The sequence below is a fragment of the Macrotis lagotis genome, chromosome X (assembly GCF_037893015.1).
Source record: "Macrotis lagotis isolate mMagLag1 chromosome X, bilby.v1.9.chrom.fasta, whole genome shotgun sequence".
Taxonomy (NCBI): Eukaryota; Metazoa; Chordata; class Mammalia; order Peramelemorphia; family Peramelidae; genus Macrotis; species Macrotis lagotis.
The window spans coordinates 125,011,037-125,031,487 of record NC_133666.1 but is presented as its reverse complement, the minus strand read 5'-3'; the positions used below and the strand labels follow the sequence as shown (position 1 = coordinate 125,031,487).

Genomic DNA, 20,451 nt, shown 5'->3' with positions numbered 1-20,451 from the left:
ATACTGAAAACAAAACCCAGCAGTAAATAATAGCTGTTAAAATTTAATTGTTTTTATTTAAGGCAGTGGGATTAAGTGTCTTGCCCAAGGTCACACAGCTAGGCAATTATTGTCTGAGACTAGATCTGAACTCCTGACTCCAGGGCTGGTGTTCTATCCACTCTGCCACCAAGCTGCTCCTAGCTGTTAAATTTAATTGAATTTCATAATACACTGTATAAAACCATTGTGATATTTGAAGCAATCAATAGTGTTTTGTTTAATAAAGCTATTTTCTTGTGGGTTCCCCTTCAATGGAAGTTATCAAGCCAAGGTTGGATATAACTGCTTTAAAAGTAGGTTGTAAAGAAGATCTTATTTCAGGTATAGGTGGATATAGATATAGAGGTCCCTGAGATTTTGTGATACTTTATTCTTAGAGTCCCCTAGTGGTTTTTTTTTTGGGGGGGCACACAAGGAACTGGTTTTTATGAATTCTATTAAATCAAAAACCCTCTATAATGGCTAAATTGTTTATAATTCACAGTACACTGATAATGTTCAGCATTTTGACCTTTTTTGTTTTTTTTGCTGGAATCATGTGCTGCTGCTAGATGTATGTTTGTTTGAGGACCAGAGCAGAGAATGTAGTTAAGTGTACCAGTTAATAAATTAAAAGTCAAGTAGGAAGGAAGAGGGGGAAGATGCTAGGAAAAGTCTAAGATGTAGTTGAAAAAGGCCTTCAGTATGGCACAAGCACTACTATTTCAGGGCCCCATCGTTCCTCACATATCACAGAATGAAATTGCCAGACAAATAAATTCCTTTCTCACTACCACCACTAAATAAACAAACCAAACAAATAACAAAATTTTTCCTCTCTGCAATGACTGATTACATACTTTAGTGTTCTGTGCTTGCAACAGAAAGTCAGTCTAAACATATGATGACAAAGATGCATTCAAATTTTTAAAAAAATGACCATGTTTCAAAACTGGTAACTTGACTTTGCAATTGTGTAAAAGGCAGCCAATCAACTCTTGGGTACATTTATGCATTTAATATAAAGTGTGTGGTGTAAATTCAAGTCAGGTTTATGGTTTTAACATAAATGAGGTATGAATGATTAAGTATTCTAATAATAATATAAAATATACTGAAATATCCTTAAAATAAAAATTAATGGGGCAGCTAGGTGGCACAGTGGATAGAGCACCAGGTCCTAGAGTCAAGAGGACCTGAGTTCAAATCTGCCCTCAGACACTTAGTAATTGCCTAGCTGTATGATCTTGGGCAGGTCACTTAACCCCACTGCCTTGCCAAAAAAAAAAAGAAAATAAAAGCTAAATGGTCAAAGGATACCTAAATACTACTACTAGGAGGCAAGTTTTTTGACAGGGACTGTCAGAATCACTTTTCCACAAGTGACTAGGATTGAAATTTTGAATGCTAACACACACACACTGCACCCTAATTTTCTCAAAGCAGTTGAAAATTCCTCAAATTAGTCATGTTAATATGACATATGAATAAGGTTAGTAGGAAATTGAGGATAAGCATGCTAAACTAGAAATATGAGAATATTGGGAATTGAGGGGAAGGGAGCAATCACAAAACTTCTTTGAAAAGGTTGATGAGTAGTTGAATTCAGAAATTGCTGACTGATCTGGAGAATCTTAAAGCCACAAAGATGTGAGGATAATTATGGATCACAGACAGTTTGTCTACATATGTGGGAAAGGGAGGGAGTGAAACACAAGGGCAAGTGGGTGGAACTGAGAAAGGTCTCTTTTCTCCCAACTGGAGATGGTCTCAAGCCAAGGTGCAAATCATTTTATAGGGGCAAGTCAGGGGCAAATGCAGAGAGAGCATAGTAAAGTTAACTTAGGTGGTTTAAGTTCTTTATGTAAAGTCTACATAAAGGTCTGAGAACTAGTTGCCTATATGTTCAAAACCAGTTTTTTTTTTTCAGTGAAATTAAAAAGGTTGTCTTTCAAATTTAATGAAAGTACTGCTGGGAGAGATGTCAAATTAAAAAGTGTGCAGCTGAATTCAACCTCTGAAACAAAATATTTTACTTACAGAAAAAAAGAGGAAGATTTAAAAGGGTGTGTGTCAAAAATTTAAAACTTCCTTGGCTCAATGCTAACCTGAATCATTCTACTTTCCTATGAATGTCATATTAGATTTCATCAAATAAGCGAAAGCATAAGACAGACTGACACACACATTATACTTACTTAGCTGCTGTGACATCTGCTTCAGGAAGATTACCTTGGGCAATTATTTTTACCTGGTTGTACGCAGCCCTAATAACCTAGACAGAAAAGTAAATTTAATCAGTAACTTACAGTGCCACTTTCTCCATTTTTATCAATACTCAACTATACTGGACAATATAACATTGACCAAATTTGGTTGTAGAGAACTGTTATAAATTTATACTTCTATATAAGCACTAGTTCCAAATCTCCAAACTTTCCAATAGACCATACTTCCTATCTTAATACACTGATCTCTTCCCTTTATGGACACACAATGGAGGAAATTTGTGCTGATGAAAGGTGCTGATCGAAAGTCAATTAGAAAACAATGTAAAGATTATCTGATTGCTTTCTGTGGTGGGAAGGGGGGGGGAAGGGAAAAATCGTAAAATTCAAATCCTTACCAAAAAAATGATAGGTAGATTCTACTATGTATGTAATTGGAAAACATTTTTTTTATATAATTAAATAAAAAGAGTCCACTAGAGAGAAGAGTGGGTATAGAAGAAGATGGGTAAAAAAATGAAGAGCTGTCACATAGGATACTTTTGAGAAATTTGAGGTCCTTTTGCTTGGGGTTGTAAGTTTTTAGACTCCTACATCTTTTAGCTACCTTTATCTACAATGCATTTTAGTTGCAAAAAAATGAGAAAGGTCAAGATAAAGTTCAGGGCATTGGCCTTAGATTTTCTCCATCTAAATCACTCATGGATTTTCCTCATGCCTATTTACTCACTATCCACTTTCTTTTCAAACTGAATGCAACTGCTGAGGTGTTCCTACCATTCTAGGGTAGCTAGGTGGTACTGTGGATAGAGCACTGAACCTGGAGTCAGGAAAGCCAGGGTTTAAATCTCTGTGACTCTGGGCAAATGACCTAATTTGTAGCTGCATCTGTTTCTTTAACTATAAAATGATGACACCCTCCCAGGGTTATGAGGATCAAATGAGGCATTATATCTCACACATTAGGTACTTAGTAAATTGCCTGTTTCCCTCTCTTCTTTCCTCATTCTAATAAAACTATTCTCAAGAGCACGGACATCCATTTTAGTTCTTCTGGGGCTACACTCTGCCCAACACAAACTTGTCAAGAACTACATATAGAATTTAATATATATGACTACAATATTATCAAAAATAATGCTGCATGTGGCTTGTGCATTGGATACACTTGTTCTAAAGATACCTGTCATCTCAATGCTGTACTCATCTTTTTACATGGCCACCACGCTCTCCTCCCTTTGCTTCAGAGATCCCATAATACTCCTGATTTCCTTCAGTATTTAATCTTCCTTTTGTCTCCTTCAGCGGTTCTTCATCAACTTCCTAGCTTTTTAATACTTGTGTTCCCCAAAGGGGAACAAATTATTGTTCCAAAGCTTTAACCATTTCTTCCATATAGAGGACAAACCAGTTGCATATATATACAGCTGCCTTTCTGAAACATATCTGTACAATATTGTGCACAATTATAGCATGTATGATCATCAGCTGTGATAAGACAGGAATACAGTGATCAAAGAATTCTAAAAGACTTGTGATGGAAAATGCTATCCACATCCGGAAAAGTAACTATTCATATTCCCTTTTTTTTTTATTTTTAGATTTCTTTCAAGGCAATAGGGTTAAGTGGCTTGCCCAAGGCCACACGGCTAGGTAATTATTAAGTGTCTGAAACTGGATTTGAACTCAGGTACTCCTGACTCCAGGGCTGGTACTTTGTCCACTATGCCACCTAGCCGTCTAGCTGTATGTCTTGAGCAAGTCCTTTGAATCCGATTTCCTTACATCCAGGGACATCTCCAGCTGTCCTGATTCATATCTGGCTCTGAATAAGAAAGTGAGGTTTATTCAAAATTAGATTTGAGCTCTGAGAAGTTGGTATTCGTTCTTTAACAGTGTCAGCACTGAATACCTTTCATACAACTTCAACATTTCTAATAATGGGATGGTCTATTTCATCTTTTGACAATCCTGATTACTAGAAAGCTCTTTATACTGAACTAAATCCGACTTGATATAACCTCCACCACTACTTTTTTATGCCATAAATCCAAGTCTAATGCATCTAATCTATTTTCCACATGACACCCCTGGAAGCAAACTTATTGATTCCCTTCTGAGTCTTTTCTCCTATAAACTGAATATCTCTTGTTTCTTCAAACATTCTTCTTGTCAGTTATCAATGGCCTGCCTCAAAATGTGGTATTTAGAACTGATCACAGGACTAAAGATATGACCCAATTAAGACAAAGTTCAGTGAGACTCTGTGTCCTTTGCTTTGAACCATTTAATAGTTCATTCTGTGTGTGTGTGTATGTGAATTCTGAGAATTTAAAATAAAGATTATTAAATTATTAAATAATTTAGGGGAAAAAGCAACCAGTAGTGAGTCACTAAAGATTTTCAAACAAGGAAGAGACCTGAACAGATAGGGTTTTTGAATAGTATTTTTTTCCCAATTATATGTAGTTTTTATAAAATTTTCTCCCTCCTTCCAGTGTCTTTCCTCCCCAAAACAGGAAAAATTTTTTTTTAAAGGGAATATGGGGGTGGCTAGGTGGCGCAGTGAGTAGAGCACCGGCCTTGGAGTCAGGAGTACCTGGGTTCAAATCTGACCTCAGACAATTAAAAAATGTAATTATAATATTCAAACATTGTATAGTTTAATAAAAAAAAATTCCAGTGGAAGAGGGTCACTTACTTCTTCAGCAACTGAAGCCTGAGATATAGTATAAATTCCAAAGAGTCCAGAATCAGAGTAATTTGCATTAAAGGCTGAAACCTGAAAAAAAAATTAACAGGAATGTAAGTATATAGGGAAGAAATATTCTTCCTAGGGATGGCTCAAGACCAGTGTCTTTCCTAAGCAAAATACTTCATTATCACACAGAGAGAATACAATTTCCCCCATCTTTTTAAAAAAGATTTTTTTATTTATTATAATCCCAATACTATTCCCTTCTGAACTTCCTTTGCTTATTTTTTACAAAAGCAATTCATTAATTCTCTTTTCCTTCCCTATATTGATTCCTGACCCACCCTTCTTCCTCAATAAAAATAAGTCCTTATGTTTAACAAATATAATCAACACATTGCTGCCTTTGAAAAGAGGTGGCAAGTATAACAGCATTAGCTTTTTATAGTCATGATTGGTCACTGCATTAATAGTTCTAATAATCATATAAGCTGTTCTGATTCTGTTCATGTCTTTCTCCAACAGTTTATATAAAGCCTCAAGTTTCTTGGAATTTTTTCCTTTCTCATTATTTCTTATGATAAAATAATATTTCATTAATTCATAATACCATAATTTGTATAGCTGTGCTTGAGTTTTTTCCTACATTTCTGTATGTTTGGGTCCTTTCTTCATTGATGTTTTCAGGATACAAGTCAAGTCATGGAGTGCTATTCATAGGGTATTCAGAGCTTAATGAACTGCATTACTGTTTCATATTGCTTTCAAGAACTGGTGGATCACTTCACTAACAGCATCACTGTGCTTGTGATACTACCTCCCAACAACTGTCATTTCCTTTTCTATTATCTTTCCCAGGCTAATGGGAAGTGAAACTTGAATTGTTTTAATTGAATTTCTCTTATTAGTCATTTGAAACATTTAAAAAAAATACTGTGATACTGCAATTTTTCTTCTTTTTGGCAAAGCAATGGGGTTAGGTGACTTGCCCAAAGTCACACAGCTAGGTAATTACTAAGTGTCTGAGGCTGAATTTGAATTCCTGACTCCAGGGCTGGTGCTCTATTCACTGCATCACACAACTGCCCCATGTAATTTTTCTTTTAAAAATACTTATCCTTGGACCATAAAGCTATTGGAAAATACACACACACACACACACACATATACTCTTGTTTACACATATGTGTGTGTGTGTGTGTGTGTGTGTGTATATTGGCTTTTGTGAGGAAATGGGGTCACACAAACATCTAATAAATGTCTGAGGCCAGACTTGAACTCAGGTCCTTCTGACTCCAGGGTTAGTGCTCTATCCACTGCACTTAGTTGCCCCTAATATTAAAAAAAAAAATCCTAAGTCTAAGTCTATTTCTTTTGTTGGTAGTTGTAACCTCAGATTCTAATCTACTATCTTTATGCAAAATGGTCTGATGGTCTGAGGATGACTTGAAGCCCCCAATAAATTACAATGCATAAAATCTGTTAAAAATTTTTTCTATTTAGAGGCATCTTTTCATCATTTTTAAGTGCTCAAGATGTTTGAAGTGGTTGGAAATTTGAGACTCAAGATAATTAGGGTTCTTACTACATTATTGCATGCACATAGTGATTAAAATTTCTATAAGAGGAAACTTCTACACCACAAATCCTTATATAAAACTTATATAAACATAGACAGCTCTCTGTATATATTTTTGTCTCAACATCTGTATAACCAGGGGCAGCTACGTGGCACAGGTGGATAGAGCACCAGTCCTGGAGTCAGGAGGACCTGAGTTCAAATTCGGCCTCAGATGCTTAAGCTGTGTGACCTTGGGCAAGTCACTTAATACCACTGCCTTAAATAAAATTTAAAAATTAAATATCTACACCTGGTCAAATACTGAACCAGAATTATCAAACTGATGATTCATTTTGACCTAAGAAAATATTATTGCTAACATTCATTAGAGTCAATGGGCATAAAGATAAAGGGAAATAGTAGGAAGACTGTGATGCAAATGAAAATAATCAAGGAACTGTATTAAAAAGAACAGCTTTACTTCTCAATTCTACAGGATTAAAAAAATAGAAAAAAGAGCAGCTAGGTGGCGTAGTAGATAAGCACCGGCCCTGGAGTCAGGAGTACCTGGGTTCAAATCCGGTCTCAGACACTTAATAATTACCTAGCCATGTGGCCTTGGGCAAGCCACTTAACCTCATTTGCCTAAAAAAAAAAAGAAAAATATAAAACACATAATTAAGTGCCATCAGATTATCAAATAACTAAAGATTTGATAAGTCAATGAGAATAATGATGTTCTTTCCTTTTCCTTATACTTAGTAGGCCTAAAAAGCTCTAAGGAAAGGCCTGATTAATTTCAAAGACACAATGGCTCTTAATGATCAAAAAGGGAATTGCGTTTTCTTTTCAGGAAAAAGATGTTTTATTTTGATTTTATGGTTCTACATCATTTTAGTACTTAACCATCCTTGTCAAAAAAAAAAAATGGTACTGTGTTAAAGAAGTAAAATAAGAAACTTTGCCATTCTTTTACTTCACCTCAGAACCAGGGAGGTAGAATAGCATGCATTCAGATCAGAAGAAGTAAGAGCTAAAAGTAGAACTGAGAAGAGACAGAAAAAACCCTAAAGACAAAAGACTAGCTGTAATCTATACATATCCTAAACCTTTAAGTTTAGGGGAAAAAAATAGCCCAACAAGGAGGAAAAAAAAAATCTAAAAAAAAAAAAAAAAGGAATATTTAGCATTCAGTATGGAATTTGGAAGTTCTAAATATTTTTTCCTTTTGCATAAGTTATCTAAAATAGGTTTTACATCAAAGAGATGGAGAAAGGAGATATGTCAAATTAAGCATGATCATTCAGTTTTTAAAGATGTTTTAAATATTAATACTTTAATATGAATTTTTGAGAATAAAGATAATAAAAGTTTGTACTAACATCAAATGGCTGGTTTGTTCCTTTGGCTACAGCCTGATGCAGTTGACTGCTGACATTACTGCCCCTCTTAACATGAGGCCCGGCACCAAGGACATGCTGAAGGACACTAAATGCATTTGCCTCTGCACTTCCCAAGGTAGCCCCCTCAGCCACAATGGCTGCATGGACAAGACTATCATCATTCTGCTTTCGAATTTCACCTGGGGAGGGAGAGAAAGCAAAAGGTTAATTAGGTTTTGATTTTGTTTTAAAATTCTCATCCTGAAGTATTGTATCTCAATTTGGATGACTGAAGAGACAAGAAAGGAACAAATTTCCCTTCAAACTAGCTAACCCACTCAATACTTTCAAGTATCAACCTGAAGATATTTTAGGACTTGTTTTAAGGACTAAGTTGGTTTAAAAAAAAAAGAATCAGAGGTTCTCATCTCCTATCACTTAGGTGCCTTATGCCACATTCCTCCTCCATCCCCATCTCGCATGAAATGGTGTTAGTTTTTGGCAAGGTCAACCCCTCTATTTGTTCAAATTATCCCATTCCATTATCCTTTCTCCTCCAAGAGACTGACCCCTTTGTCATTCTATTTTTTCACTTATTTTCAGTTTCTCTATATGTTTACTGGCTCATTTCCTATCATCTATAAACTTGCCATCTCTCCTATACTGAAAACCAAAACAAAACAAATCCACTTAATCCTCCCAACCCGATTTTTAATGTAGCTAAACTTTCTGAGAAGGCTGTTATTTGTTAAATTCACTTTCCTCTCCTCTCACACCGTTCTTACACCCTTTAAGTTTGGTTCCTGACCTTATCATTCCACTAAAACCACTCTCTGCAAAATTACTAATGATCTTAGGGTCAAATTCAATGGTCTTTTCTCAATCCTCATTCTTCTAGACCCATGGTAGCCTTTGACACTTGTCAATCATTCCTTTTTGATACTTTTTTCTTGTGATTCTCATTCTACTTGAATCATCATTTAGTCTTTAACTATAGGTGTCTCTCAAGAGTTCTGTCCTGGGGCCTCCTATCTCTTCTTGATGACCTCATCAACTCTCATTTAATTTACCATATTTATGTTGATGATTCTCAAGTCTACCTTCCCTGCCTGAAATTCTGATGACTTCCAATCTCACAACACCAAGTCCTTTCAGACACCTCAAAATGGATGTCCTATAGACATCTTAAAGTCAATATATCCACAATAATATTGATTTTCCACCCCCCCCCTAAACTTTTATTTCTTTCCTAGTCCTTCAGACATACAACTTAGGGAGATAACCTGGATTCTTCCACCTGCTTTTCTCTCTCCCCCACTCCCCCCACCTTCCTCCTATTTAAGCTCTTGCTAAGATCTGTCAATTTTATTTTTACAACATTTCTCAAACCCTCTTCTCCTCTGACACTGTAATCATTCTAATGGAGGTTCTTATCACCTCAAACCTGGTTTACTGCATTAGCCTATTGATGGGTCCATGTCTCTCCCACTCTAATCCATCTTCCATTCATGTGATTACTAAAGTGCTTTTCCTAAATTGTAGGTCTGATCATGTCACTTCTCCATGCCTCCCCTTAACTCTCAGCAAACTCCAATGACTCCCTATTGCCTCCAGGAGCAAATAAAAAATGTTGTTTGACATTCAAAGCCTTTTTACCCTTTCCCTCTCTACCTTCTATTCTTTCACCTTGAGATGTACACTTTGATCCAGTGACACTCACCTCCTGGTGGTTTCATCAACAAGACACTTTTTTTTTTCAATTTGGTTATTTTCTCTCCTTATCTTCCATACGCAGAATGCTCTCTACTTTCATTCTAATTACTGACCTTTCTGGTTTCCTTAAAGTCCCAACTAGAATCTCATCTCATCTACAAGATGCTTTCTCCAACATTTCCTCTTTTTATTATGTCCTATTTATCCTGTATATAGCTTGCTGGGTATAAACCGGCTGTGATTAAATATCCTGTATATAGTTTGCTATTATCTTCTCCATCAGACTGTAAACACATCGAGGACAAATCCTGTCTTTTGCCTCTTTATTTTTCCCAGCATGCACAGTGCCTCAAATGGAGTTGCCCCTTTAACAATGTTAAGTGATTGATTGAGGTTGGGATAATTTTGTCTAACTTGTTTATTTTATAAAGAAACTAAGATCCAAATATTTGAACTGACTTATCCAAAATCAAATAGCTGGGTGTATATTAGTAGTAGGAGTAAAGTAAGTCATTTCCTTCATTTTCCTCAAGAAAACAGTACCAGCAAATAAAAGGGCTCAGAGGTGTTCAAAAAGCTAATAAATACCAGAGAAAAGATTCAGAGGACAAGGTGCTCCTGTTTAGCACAGTTTCCATTATACTGGACATTGCCTGTGTATGAATTTGGAGAGTCTAATTTTATGTTTTCTAATAAAATCAAAATTAATAAAAAAATACCTACCTCCACGGTAGTGGGCCTTTGAACCTGACATGCCAAGCCCACCCCTCATGTTTAGAAACTGCTCGGCAACTTGCTTCAGGACAGTATGGTTTATACCTATAAGTAACAGATATGTGTCACTGGGGCTTTATAAAATGAAAATTCAAACACTATATCTATAAAAATAAAATACCAGATTATGACTTTAAAATTTCATTAGAAATTAAGACAAAGAGTAATCACAATATTTGAAGCCAATTGACTACAAATCTCCCATTTATCTATAACCCATTATTCAATCAAATCCCACACTATAGTCAGGCTGATACATGTAAACTGTTAGGCAATCAAAGACAGCTAAAAAGACTTACCAAGTCCAACTAGAGCCATTCTTGCACTTGTAAAATTGTTCTGTATATAGTAATGAAGCTGAAGAAAGGAAAACTTTTTAAGTTATTTTACATTAATAGAAACAATTTAAGAAAACATAGTGATCTATTTTAACACTTGTTCTGAATATACAAATTTGCTCTGATACAATGGATATTTAGGAACTAATTTGAACATAATGTGAATTTCAAATTTGCTTAAGTTTGATTTTGTTTGTGAGAAAAATGGTCAACATAGAAAACTGCACCCAGGTGAACCAAGCCCCAAAGGAATACACAAAATGCACAGACTTCAAAAATCTACCAATTACTACTTCAGGTCATGGTATGTTTTCCTATAAAAGGGAAAGAAAGCGAATAAGCATTTATATAGTACCAGCTATATACTGGATAATTCTGTCCTAAGAAAGCACTTTGCAAAAATTCTCTGCAAAACTGTGTTTTGCTATTTTTTTTTAACATTTGTGACCTTGTGCACACCCACTCTACATCCGCCACCACTTAACCATCTCAAATGTGTCTAAGTGCCATATTTATTGTATATCTTTTGGTGAAGGAGGAAATGGGTTGGTCTGTATCCACAAATCCAATGCCCATCTTTTACCATGCATGGGAATACATATATTGAGTTATAGCAGAACTGACTTTTAGAGTTGTAAGACATCTTTTAGATCATTTAGTCTAAACCTCTCATTTTACAAATGCTCTAGACATGATCTTAACCACTAAAAATCAGAAAATTCTATTTGTATTGCAGTGATAAAAAATGTGAGTGACCCAAAAGGCCATGCAATCTTTATCCTTCTTGACTTATCCAGCATCTGACACTGTGACTACCTCCTTGCTTCCCTGGGGTTTCAACTTTGTTTCTCCTGTTGTTTTCTTTTCAGGATTTTCATCCATGCCATGCCCACTAACTCTGGCTCTCTTCACTTTTCTCTATTTAGTCACTTGATGATTTCATGAACTCCATGGGTTCAATAATCATCTCTGTACAGATGACTCCCACATCTACCTATGCAGCTCTCATTTATCTCCTCAATTAGAATATAGCATCACAAATTATCACTGAACCTTTTGAACTGAATGTCTCATTGGCATTTCAAATTCAACACATCCCAAACAGAACTCATTATCTTTCTCCAAATCACACACCCACAATTTCCCAAACCTCCTATTATTGCTGAGGTCAACCTTATCCTTTTAGACATGCAGATCTGCAACCTTGGAATCATACTCACTTTCACTTACCCAATATAGCTGATTTTGTTACTGTTTTCATAGCAACTAGGTACAGATTGCCTCCTTTCTAACTCAAATAGCTTTCAATGAAAGAGTCTCCTGATTAGTCTCCCTGCCTCAAGCCTTTCCCCACTCCAGTTATTTTCCATATAACCACCAGTGGTTTTCCTAAAGTGCAGGGTTGATCACGTCACTTTTCTTATTCAGGAAACTGTAATGGCTTCCCGTTACCTCTAGGATCAAATTCCTCTATTTGGCATTTAAAGCTGTTTGCAACCTCCCCCATCCTTCCTATCTTTCTAGTCTTCTTTCATATTATTGTGCTACACATACACTACAATCTAGTTATAATAGTCCAATTTCTAGTCCTTCTGTGCCCTCACACATTCATATTCATGCCTAGGCTATCAACTAGGTCTGACATGCTCCCCTTCTACTTTTGACCTTCAGAATTCCTGACTTCCTTCAAGACCCAGTTCAAGATGCGGAAATCTTGCTTTCCAGTACCTTGTATTTACTTTGTATACAGTTTTTAATTCCCTTAGAATACAGTCTCTCTGTGGAAGGGGTGATATTTTAGTTTAATTTATTTAAGGCAATGGGGTTAAGGGACTTGTCTAAGGTCACATAACTAGGCAATTATTATGTATCTGAGACTGGATATAAACTAAGGTGCTCTATTCACTGTGCCACCTAGCTGCCCCCCAGACAAACTCTTAATAAATGATTTTTAAATGATAAGGGGCTTCCTGAATCAACATTCTTACAAAACAATGTAAGCAAAAAGAGAAGGGGGAAAATGTGATCTGTTTTCTTGTAGTGGTTGATTAAAATTGAAATGAGGATGAATCTTTAATTTCTAATTAAATAAACTTTAAAACTAGTATTTTTATTTTAATACTTGCTTTTATAGATCTGAACTGTTAGCAGAAGACAAGGTCTAGTAGGTCTTAGTGAACTGGAAAGTATTTATATACATGACAACAGATATCACTTCTCCCCACTAATAGAATGGACTCTGCCTGCAGCTTTTTTTTTATATACGTTAAAGCCTCAGCTTCCATGCTATTGCTCAGACCATTTCATGCTATGCTGCCTTTACTTGGACCTTTACCTGCTTCTCACCAGTAACCTAGACTTTCTAAATCATGAGTTATCCAAATGTGAAATGAGCTGATTTAAGAGATAGGAGGTCTCTCTTTCTCCCTTTGGGACTCAGACTTCCCTTTTTTTTCCAGGTTAGAAATACAGTGGCTGGGGGCAGCTAGGTGGCGCAGTGGATAGAGAACTGGCCTTGGAGTCAGGAGTACCTGGGTTCAAATCCGGTCTCAGACACTTAATAATTACCTAGCTGTGTGGCCTTGGGCAAGCCACTTAACCCCATTTGCCTTGCAAAAAACTAAAAAACAAAAACAACCCCCCCCCAAAAGAAATACAGTGGCTACTCACAAGTATGATCTCACTAATTATTGGGGCAGAAGTTTTGACAATTTACCCATCTAGAGGTAGCCCCTCTTATGCAGCACCCCTCTCCCCAAGTGGATATGATCCAGATAACTAAACATCTTTAGTTCTAATGCAGTTCATATCATCTAAGTACAAGCAATCTACTACTAAGACTCCTTTGACTGAAAGGACTACAGGAATGTATGTACCTATCACTGGACCTGGCACTAGATGTTTCTCAGTATTAGTTTTCAAGAGTGAATAGTTTTTAGAGACACTTAAAAGTTTGCTTGTTCATTCATTCATTCATTCATAGCAATGGGATTAAGTGACTTGTCCAAGATCACACAGGTAATTATTAAGTGTCTGAGGCCAGATTTGAACTCAGGTCCTCTTGACTCCAGGGCCGTCCCTCTATTCACTGTGGCACCTAGCTGATCCTTGTTAGAGATATTTTAAAGGTTCACAAGGTTAGACTAGATGGCCAATGGAAATCCCTCCCAACTCTGAGATTCTAGAAAATCCCTACCCACCTCCTACCAAATGACAAGCCTAGGATGAAGCATCAGAGAAGGTGACATTTAAACTCAAAAAACGCCTCTAATCAGGAATGGGGTAATAAATTCTAAAACATCCCAATTTCTGAGAGAAGTGACAGTAGGATACATAATTTAAAATAAAAGTCTAGGTAGGATTTTCTAAATAGAATTTTGTTAAAAGCTTAATTAAAAAAATCAAAAATAGTTCTAAAAACAGAAATAGCAAATAACAAATTTAATATCAAAACAACAGTATTAATTACAAAATGTTATATTAGTACCTCTTCTGGAGTAATTCTCCCAATCTTATAATCAGGACAATACAAGGAATTAGAAAGAGCATTCCGATAAGCTGCAGCATGCAGACTTTCAATCATACCTACAAAGAGCAGGAAAAAATTTCACTAATACAGATTAAAATGAAGATAGTAAAGAACTAAAAAAAAAAGGAGTATCTGGTCCTCTGTTCTATTCTGCTAAAGTACTATTAAAACTTGAAATTTATGGTTGCTCATTAACAAATATAAAATTCTGCTTGCTGGCTAAGGAAATGGTAGTTTTTCCCCATAAATGTATCACACTCATTAGGAGTTTATATCTCAAGAGTACAAAACTCCTTTGGCAGGAAAGCAATATACTTGCTCCCTTCATGGCTTCCAGGACTGTAACACTGGAAAGATCACTAGTCCCTAGGCATTAAGAAATCTGATTCTGAACCTAGTTTGGTAATTTTCTAACTGTATAACCTTGCCTAAGCCTTTTACACTTATTAAATCAGTTTCTTCATCTAAAATATAAAGAATTAGATTATATGATCTCTAAAGTCCTTTTTTTAGGTTTAAAATTACATTATTTAGGGGCAGCTAGGTGGCACAGTGGATAGATCACTGGCCCTGGAGTCAGGAGTACCTGGGTTCAAATCCGGTCTCAGACACTTAACAATTAAATAATTACCTAGCTGTGTGGCCTTGGGCAAGCCACGTAACCCCATTTGCCTTGCAAAAACCTAAGAAAAAAAAAATCTATAGTTTAACAAGATGCTTTTTTTTTTACCAGTCTGGGGGTTTTGAAAAGCAACTGCTTTATCAATCTTTAATTGTGACTGAAGAGCTGCTACTTCCCAGCGTCGAAATTCTGGTGCTGTAGTGACATTGAGCAGGAACTCCATTAAAATATCTCTGTGAAAGATAAAAAAGCAAATAATTTAGGGACCATAATCCTAAAATAAAACCTTGCAAAAAAAAAGGCTAGACTTCGTAACAGATCTAATATAATGATACTTAACACATCATCCCGGAGACATTCTGCAGTATAAGCCATGTTTTCCCTTGTACTAGTCACACTGAAAAAGAAATACATTAAGGTCAGCGATTGAATTAGTAAAATAAATTAATTTTCTATAATGTGACCACCTTACAGAGCCAACATTATTTAGCTTCAATGAGTAGATCTATGTATTTTATTTAACCTACCTTAATTTACCACCAACAGCTTCAGTCCCTCTGGTTATCTTAAAAGAAGAAGCTCCTTTGGTAGTCTTTATAGAAAAAAAAAAGAAAAGTCTTCTTTATCAATAATTTTGAAATAATACATTTACTGATATTAGAATAGTAACAAATATCCAAAATAAAATGCAATTAAAGCCATTAGTAAGCCAATGAACCCTTAAGAAAGTTAGAAATATAGTTGTTCATTAAGGGAAGAATGGCTTAACAAATTGTAGCATGTGAGTATAATGAAATATTATTAACTTATAAAGAATGACAAATATAAGAAATTCCAAGAAATATAGAAAGACTTGTCTGAAGTAAAGAAAACAGAATCCAAAGAACAAATTACTTAATAACCATAATGATATAAATGAAAATTTCAAAGGGCAAACCCACAATTGCTCTAGAGAATCATAGGTTCCTACATTTAGAGTTGTAGTGACCCTAGAGATTTGATTCAGTCATCTTATCTTACAGAGGAGAAAACTGAGGCCCATAGTAAAAAGGTTTGTCTCAAGTTACATAGGTGACAAAAAGCAGAAGTGGAATTTGAACTCAAGTCCTCTAACTCCAAATCCAGACCTCTTTCCACTGCATTATAAAATTTAAATTTATTAAAAAGGCCATTAGTGTTGCTATTTTGGCAACTATCTTTTAAGCATCACAAACTATTAAAATGTGAGGTTGTAAGTATTATCATTCACAATGACTTTTATCTCATTTACATTGTATTTTGCCATAGTATTTTGTTGGCAGTGATTCCAAGATGGTCAGGATTTTATAAAAAATAAGTCATATACATATATATGCATATATATATATATATATATATATATTTAGTTTTTTTTAATTTTTTTTTTGTAAGCTTGCCCAAGGCCACACAGCTAGGTAATTAAGTGTCTGAGGCTGGATTTGAACTCAGGTACTCCTGACTCCAGGGCTGGTGCTTTATCCACTGTGCCATCTAGCTGCCCCATATCATTTATATATTTAAATAATAAAGCCCCTGTCTAATGGCTTATTTATAAAATACGGCATGTATGATGGCACTTCATAGTTTCAAAAGGTAAATTAAACCTTGATTCTACAATAAATGCTAATTTGCCCTGTACTTCTGGGGGGGAAAAAGAAATTATAAGATGAAAACACTGACATAAAAAACAACTTGTGCTGATCTCTTATAGTTCTCTCTCTGAAAAGCCATCAAGTGGTTGTAATTTGATTCAAATCAATGACTTCAAAGATGAGAGGCTCTGAAATATTTTTTCTTTAGTTTTAATCAAGCAAAAAATTTCTATTAAATTATTTAAAATACTAGAACTCTACAGAAAGCATATTTTAGTATACCAAGGGGAACTGCTAAAGAAGTCGCTGGCTGGACTTAAGGAATTAAAAAGTGTCCAAGGCATATGTCAAATGCATATGTAACTATTTTCCTCACACAGGCCAAATTTAAAAAAAAAAAGATTACTCTTAGCTCATCTAGTCACAGAGGCCAAGAAAGAGCATTTATTAGGAAACATGACAGAAGGAAAAACATAGTTCAACAACATTTAAATTGCTAACAAGTTAATCTGAGTGAATATGTATTCCAAGAAAGATAATATTCAAACTACACTGAATAAGTTAACCTTGAAGATATAAACTACCTTCTAATAATTAGTTTAGTGACTAAAAATCATTCAAATCAACATATTTCAAGAAAAGAGTATTTAATGTGTTTTTTTGGGTTTGTCACATTCAGGCATCAGATAATGCATATAGTATTTTTTTCAAAAGGACAGACTTCAAATTAACCGAGAATTTTTTTAAGGTTAGATATATTCAATTCTTTGTAGGACTAGATTTTCTGATGTGTCAACATGTCTAAATGGTTTACTTCAGTTTAAAATTTATAGATTTATTTTTTTGTTTTTAAGCATAATAATTCAACTATACTTTGCATGTAATAGCTGCCTATTCACCACTATTTAAATTTTAAAGCTTATTATGAATTATTTACATTAGTTTGCTACAAAATAAATTATGCCAAAAGTACAGTACTAGAAGATTTGTTTGTAAACATTTATGTGATCTAATAAATACAATTAAAAAAAATCAAATTCATTAAGAAAGGATCTTTACCAAATTGGATGCAAGACGAAGTAAATGGGAGGCTCCAAAATTGGAAGAATCTTCATATCTACTGCCAGCTTTAATGAACAAACCAATTCTTGAAGCTGGAGCATAGTTTTCCATAGAAGCAATCACTAAGCCATTTGGTAACTTTGTTAGCTATAATCAAAACAAAGCCAATGATGTTAATAATGACTTCTTATAATGAAGTAATGAAATAATTTTTTTTAACCATCATCTGTGAGGTTTGGTTAGATTTACCTCAAGTTCTTCAGGATGGAGGTTAACAGGAGCTTTTGCAGCAGAGGCTTTAATTCTTGGGGCAACTTTGAGGGAATAAAATCGTCTCTAAACATAAAAGATGAAAAATATTCCTCACATCAATAGTGCTTTCTATAAAATCATAGGACCTAAAAGTAATATCCAAGAGTACTATAATTTGTAAACTATTAAACCAAAATTATATGAATGAAATACAAGTTGGAACCTATTTGAGTGTCACATCACAAAAATCACTCTGACTAGACAAGTAAACCAACAACACCAAATCACAAAGCTAGAAAACTCAGGACATGCCCTTAACTTAGCCATGTAAGTCAAACCACCACTATACCACCATCATCATTTTCTCTAGGACCTTGTTGGAAAGCCCAGGAATCTTGGAATCAATGCTCCTGTGGTTTTATTTCCTTCCAACTGCTCTCAAAGACCCAGAAAAGAAAGTTTTTTGTCACCAAAGTACTACACACTGCCAAAAGGTTAAAAAAAATCAGAAACCGATATGCTTTTTTCAGTAGAAATGACATTAGAGGAGAAGAATTAACCATCTGCTTTGCTGCTGCATCCTAAGGACAAGGGCATCTTGCCACTCCAGACTAGTAGCTAAAACATAAATTCATTGTAAGCAGGGATTGTCTTACTTTTGTGTTTATATCATTAGAGCTTAGCACAATGCTTTGAATGTAGTAAGTGGTAAATAAATCTCATTCATTCAGATTAGTTGATACATATCTGAGGAGCTAGACTTAAAAATAGTATTTCATAATTCAAGAGGAAGCACTACAATATAGTAGGAATAAGAATATTAGTTCTTTCTAATGCTTTGAGACTTAGAAAGCATTTTTTATATACATTAATCTCATTTGATCTTCAAGCTAACCCCAAAAAGAAGGGTGTTAAGCAACAAGAGTCAGACTGGCTCAATCATTAATTTCTTCTTTGAATTTGGTCAAGTCACTTCAACTTCTCAGTTTCTGTTTCCTGCTTTATAATAATATGCAGGCACAGAGGTAGATGATATCTAAGATCTCTTTGGGTTCTGAAATGTGACTATTCAGTTATCAAAAAAAAGGTCATCACATGAAAGTGAACTTAAAGAAAATGGGAAAAGATTTTTTTTTTTTACTTAAACAGCACTCATCTGAAGAATCCATTAGAGCAATGGTATAAAACTTAAAACTGAAAAGGATCCCTATGAGCAACATATTGTCTTAGAAAATCACAAATTAACATTACCCATATAGTATTGCATTTTTATTTTTGTTAAACATTTCCCAATTACATTTTTATTTAGTTGGTCACAGTTTGACACCTCCAAAGTAGAGTTCATCAAGCAACTTTTATTTAATATTTTTAGTAGGAGGACTTCAGACAACTAGGGAACACTAACTTAGAAATGGCCAGAAAAGTCATTTAATTAAAACTATTTTTATATCTGTAGCTTATATGGTTTCCTAAACTAGTTAATTTTATGTTTATCATTTACTGTATCAAGGAATATACTTCCTCTGATTTCTTCTCTTACTTCTAAACTTGCTTAGTTCTAGTACTTGGAGATATGGTGAACCAATCCGTGTCCAATCCAACCACGGTGTGACACTAACGTGAGCATTCTACCAAAAATGCAGACTGCAACTTGTTCATATCAATATAGTCCTGTACATAATCCCTGTCCACATCCTCCTGTAAAATTACTTTGGGATTGATCTTGTAAGACTGGGCCTTGCTATGCACTTTGCCTAGCCACCCTATAACTTCTTCCCCAAATCCCCTCAACACAACCCTCCAATTCATAACTATTCGTGATTATAATTTAAATGCTTAAATTCTTGGACCACAAATTCTACTTTCTCCCCCAATGGAAACCAGTGGGGTAAAGCTTCATGGAATAAAATAACAACATATTTTTGAAGCGGTCTGGGCCAGGCCCGGAGACGCTACATGTCCTGAACTACTACTATCCTCTTTACCGGACTCTGGACCTTAAGAAAAACTGATGCCACTAACAACCATGGAGTCAACCTTAACACCTGCAAGTCCAGTCTTTACGTGTGGAGCTGGAGGACGGAGGAGAGGGTGTCCCTCACCCCAAACCTCGTCCTCACGGCAGGGCTGAAGGCTGAGGAGGGGTGGCAAGCTGGGGCCGGGGCTCCCCGGCTTTGCCCTCAGAGGATGAAGGGGGGGTTCGCCTTGCACAGCCACGTTAGCACCCCGAGGAGGGCATGTCACCCAAGTCCCGGGCCTCGGCCTGGGGTCCGGCTCTGCCCCGCCCCCCCGCGGGGTCACGGCCGTGACCTTCACTAGTCCCCGCTCCCGGCCTTGCAGGAGGCGCGGCCCTGGGTCGGGGGCAGCTCCCTGGCCCCCCGGCTCCCCCCGCATCCGGCGCCCCGGGCCCGTGGGCCCGCTCCCTTGGAGGGTTCAGCTGAAGGACAAGCGGAGGAGGCAGCCAGGCAGGGGGGCCTCGGCCCGCCGCCCCGGGCCCCCCCGGGAGCCCATCACGCCCCTCCAAGCTGGCCGCGCTCACCGACAGGGATCCGGCGCCCGCGAGCAGCTTCATGGCCCCGACTCACTGGCGACCCCGAGCCGACCCGGTTCAGAGAAAGGAAGATGGTGGCGGAGGACCCGCGCTTCCCAGGAGTCCCCGCGCTT

At 36.3% G+C, this 20,451-nt stretch overlaps 1 protein-coding gene across 1 annotated transcript in view; it reads right to left on the bottom strand.

The window, feature by feature from the left end:
• UQCRC2 (ubiquinol-cytochrome c reductase core protein 2) overlaps positions 1-20,451 on the bottom strand; it is a 21,762-nt gene extending 1,311 nt beyond the window's left edge. Inside the window, exons 1-12 of the mRNA XM_074206757.1 lie at positions 20,327-20,451; positions 17,785-17,871; positions 17,533-17,682; positions 15,391-15,455; positions 15,204-15,260; positions 14,972-15,096; positions 14,200-14,297; positions 10,674-10,731; positions 10,324-10,419; positions 7,888-8,087; positions 4,951-5,031; positions 2,220-2,296 (exon numbers count right to left, since the gene is read on the bottom strand). Coding sequence (XP_074062858.1) covers positions 2,220-2,296; positions 4,951-5,031; positions 7,888-8,087; positions 10,324-10,419; positions 10,674-10,731; positions 14,200-14,297; positions 14,972-15,096; positions 15,204-15,260; positions 15,391-15,455; positions 17,533-17,682; positions 17,785-17,871; positions 20,327-20,359 — 1,127 coding nt within the window. The 5' untranslated portion in view covers positions 20,360-20,451. The remainder of the gene's footprint in view (positions 1-2,219; positions 2,297-4,950; positions 5,032-7,887; positions 8,088-10,323; positions 10,420-10,673; positions 10,732-14,199; positions 14,298-14,971; positions 15,097-15,203; positions 15,261-15,390; positions 15,456-17,532; positions 17,683-17,784; positions 17,872-20,326) is intronic.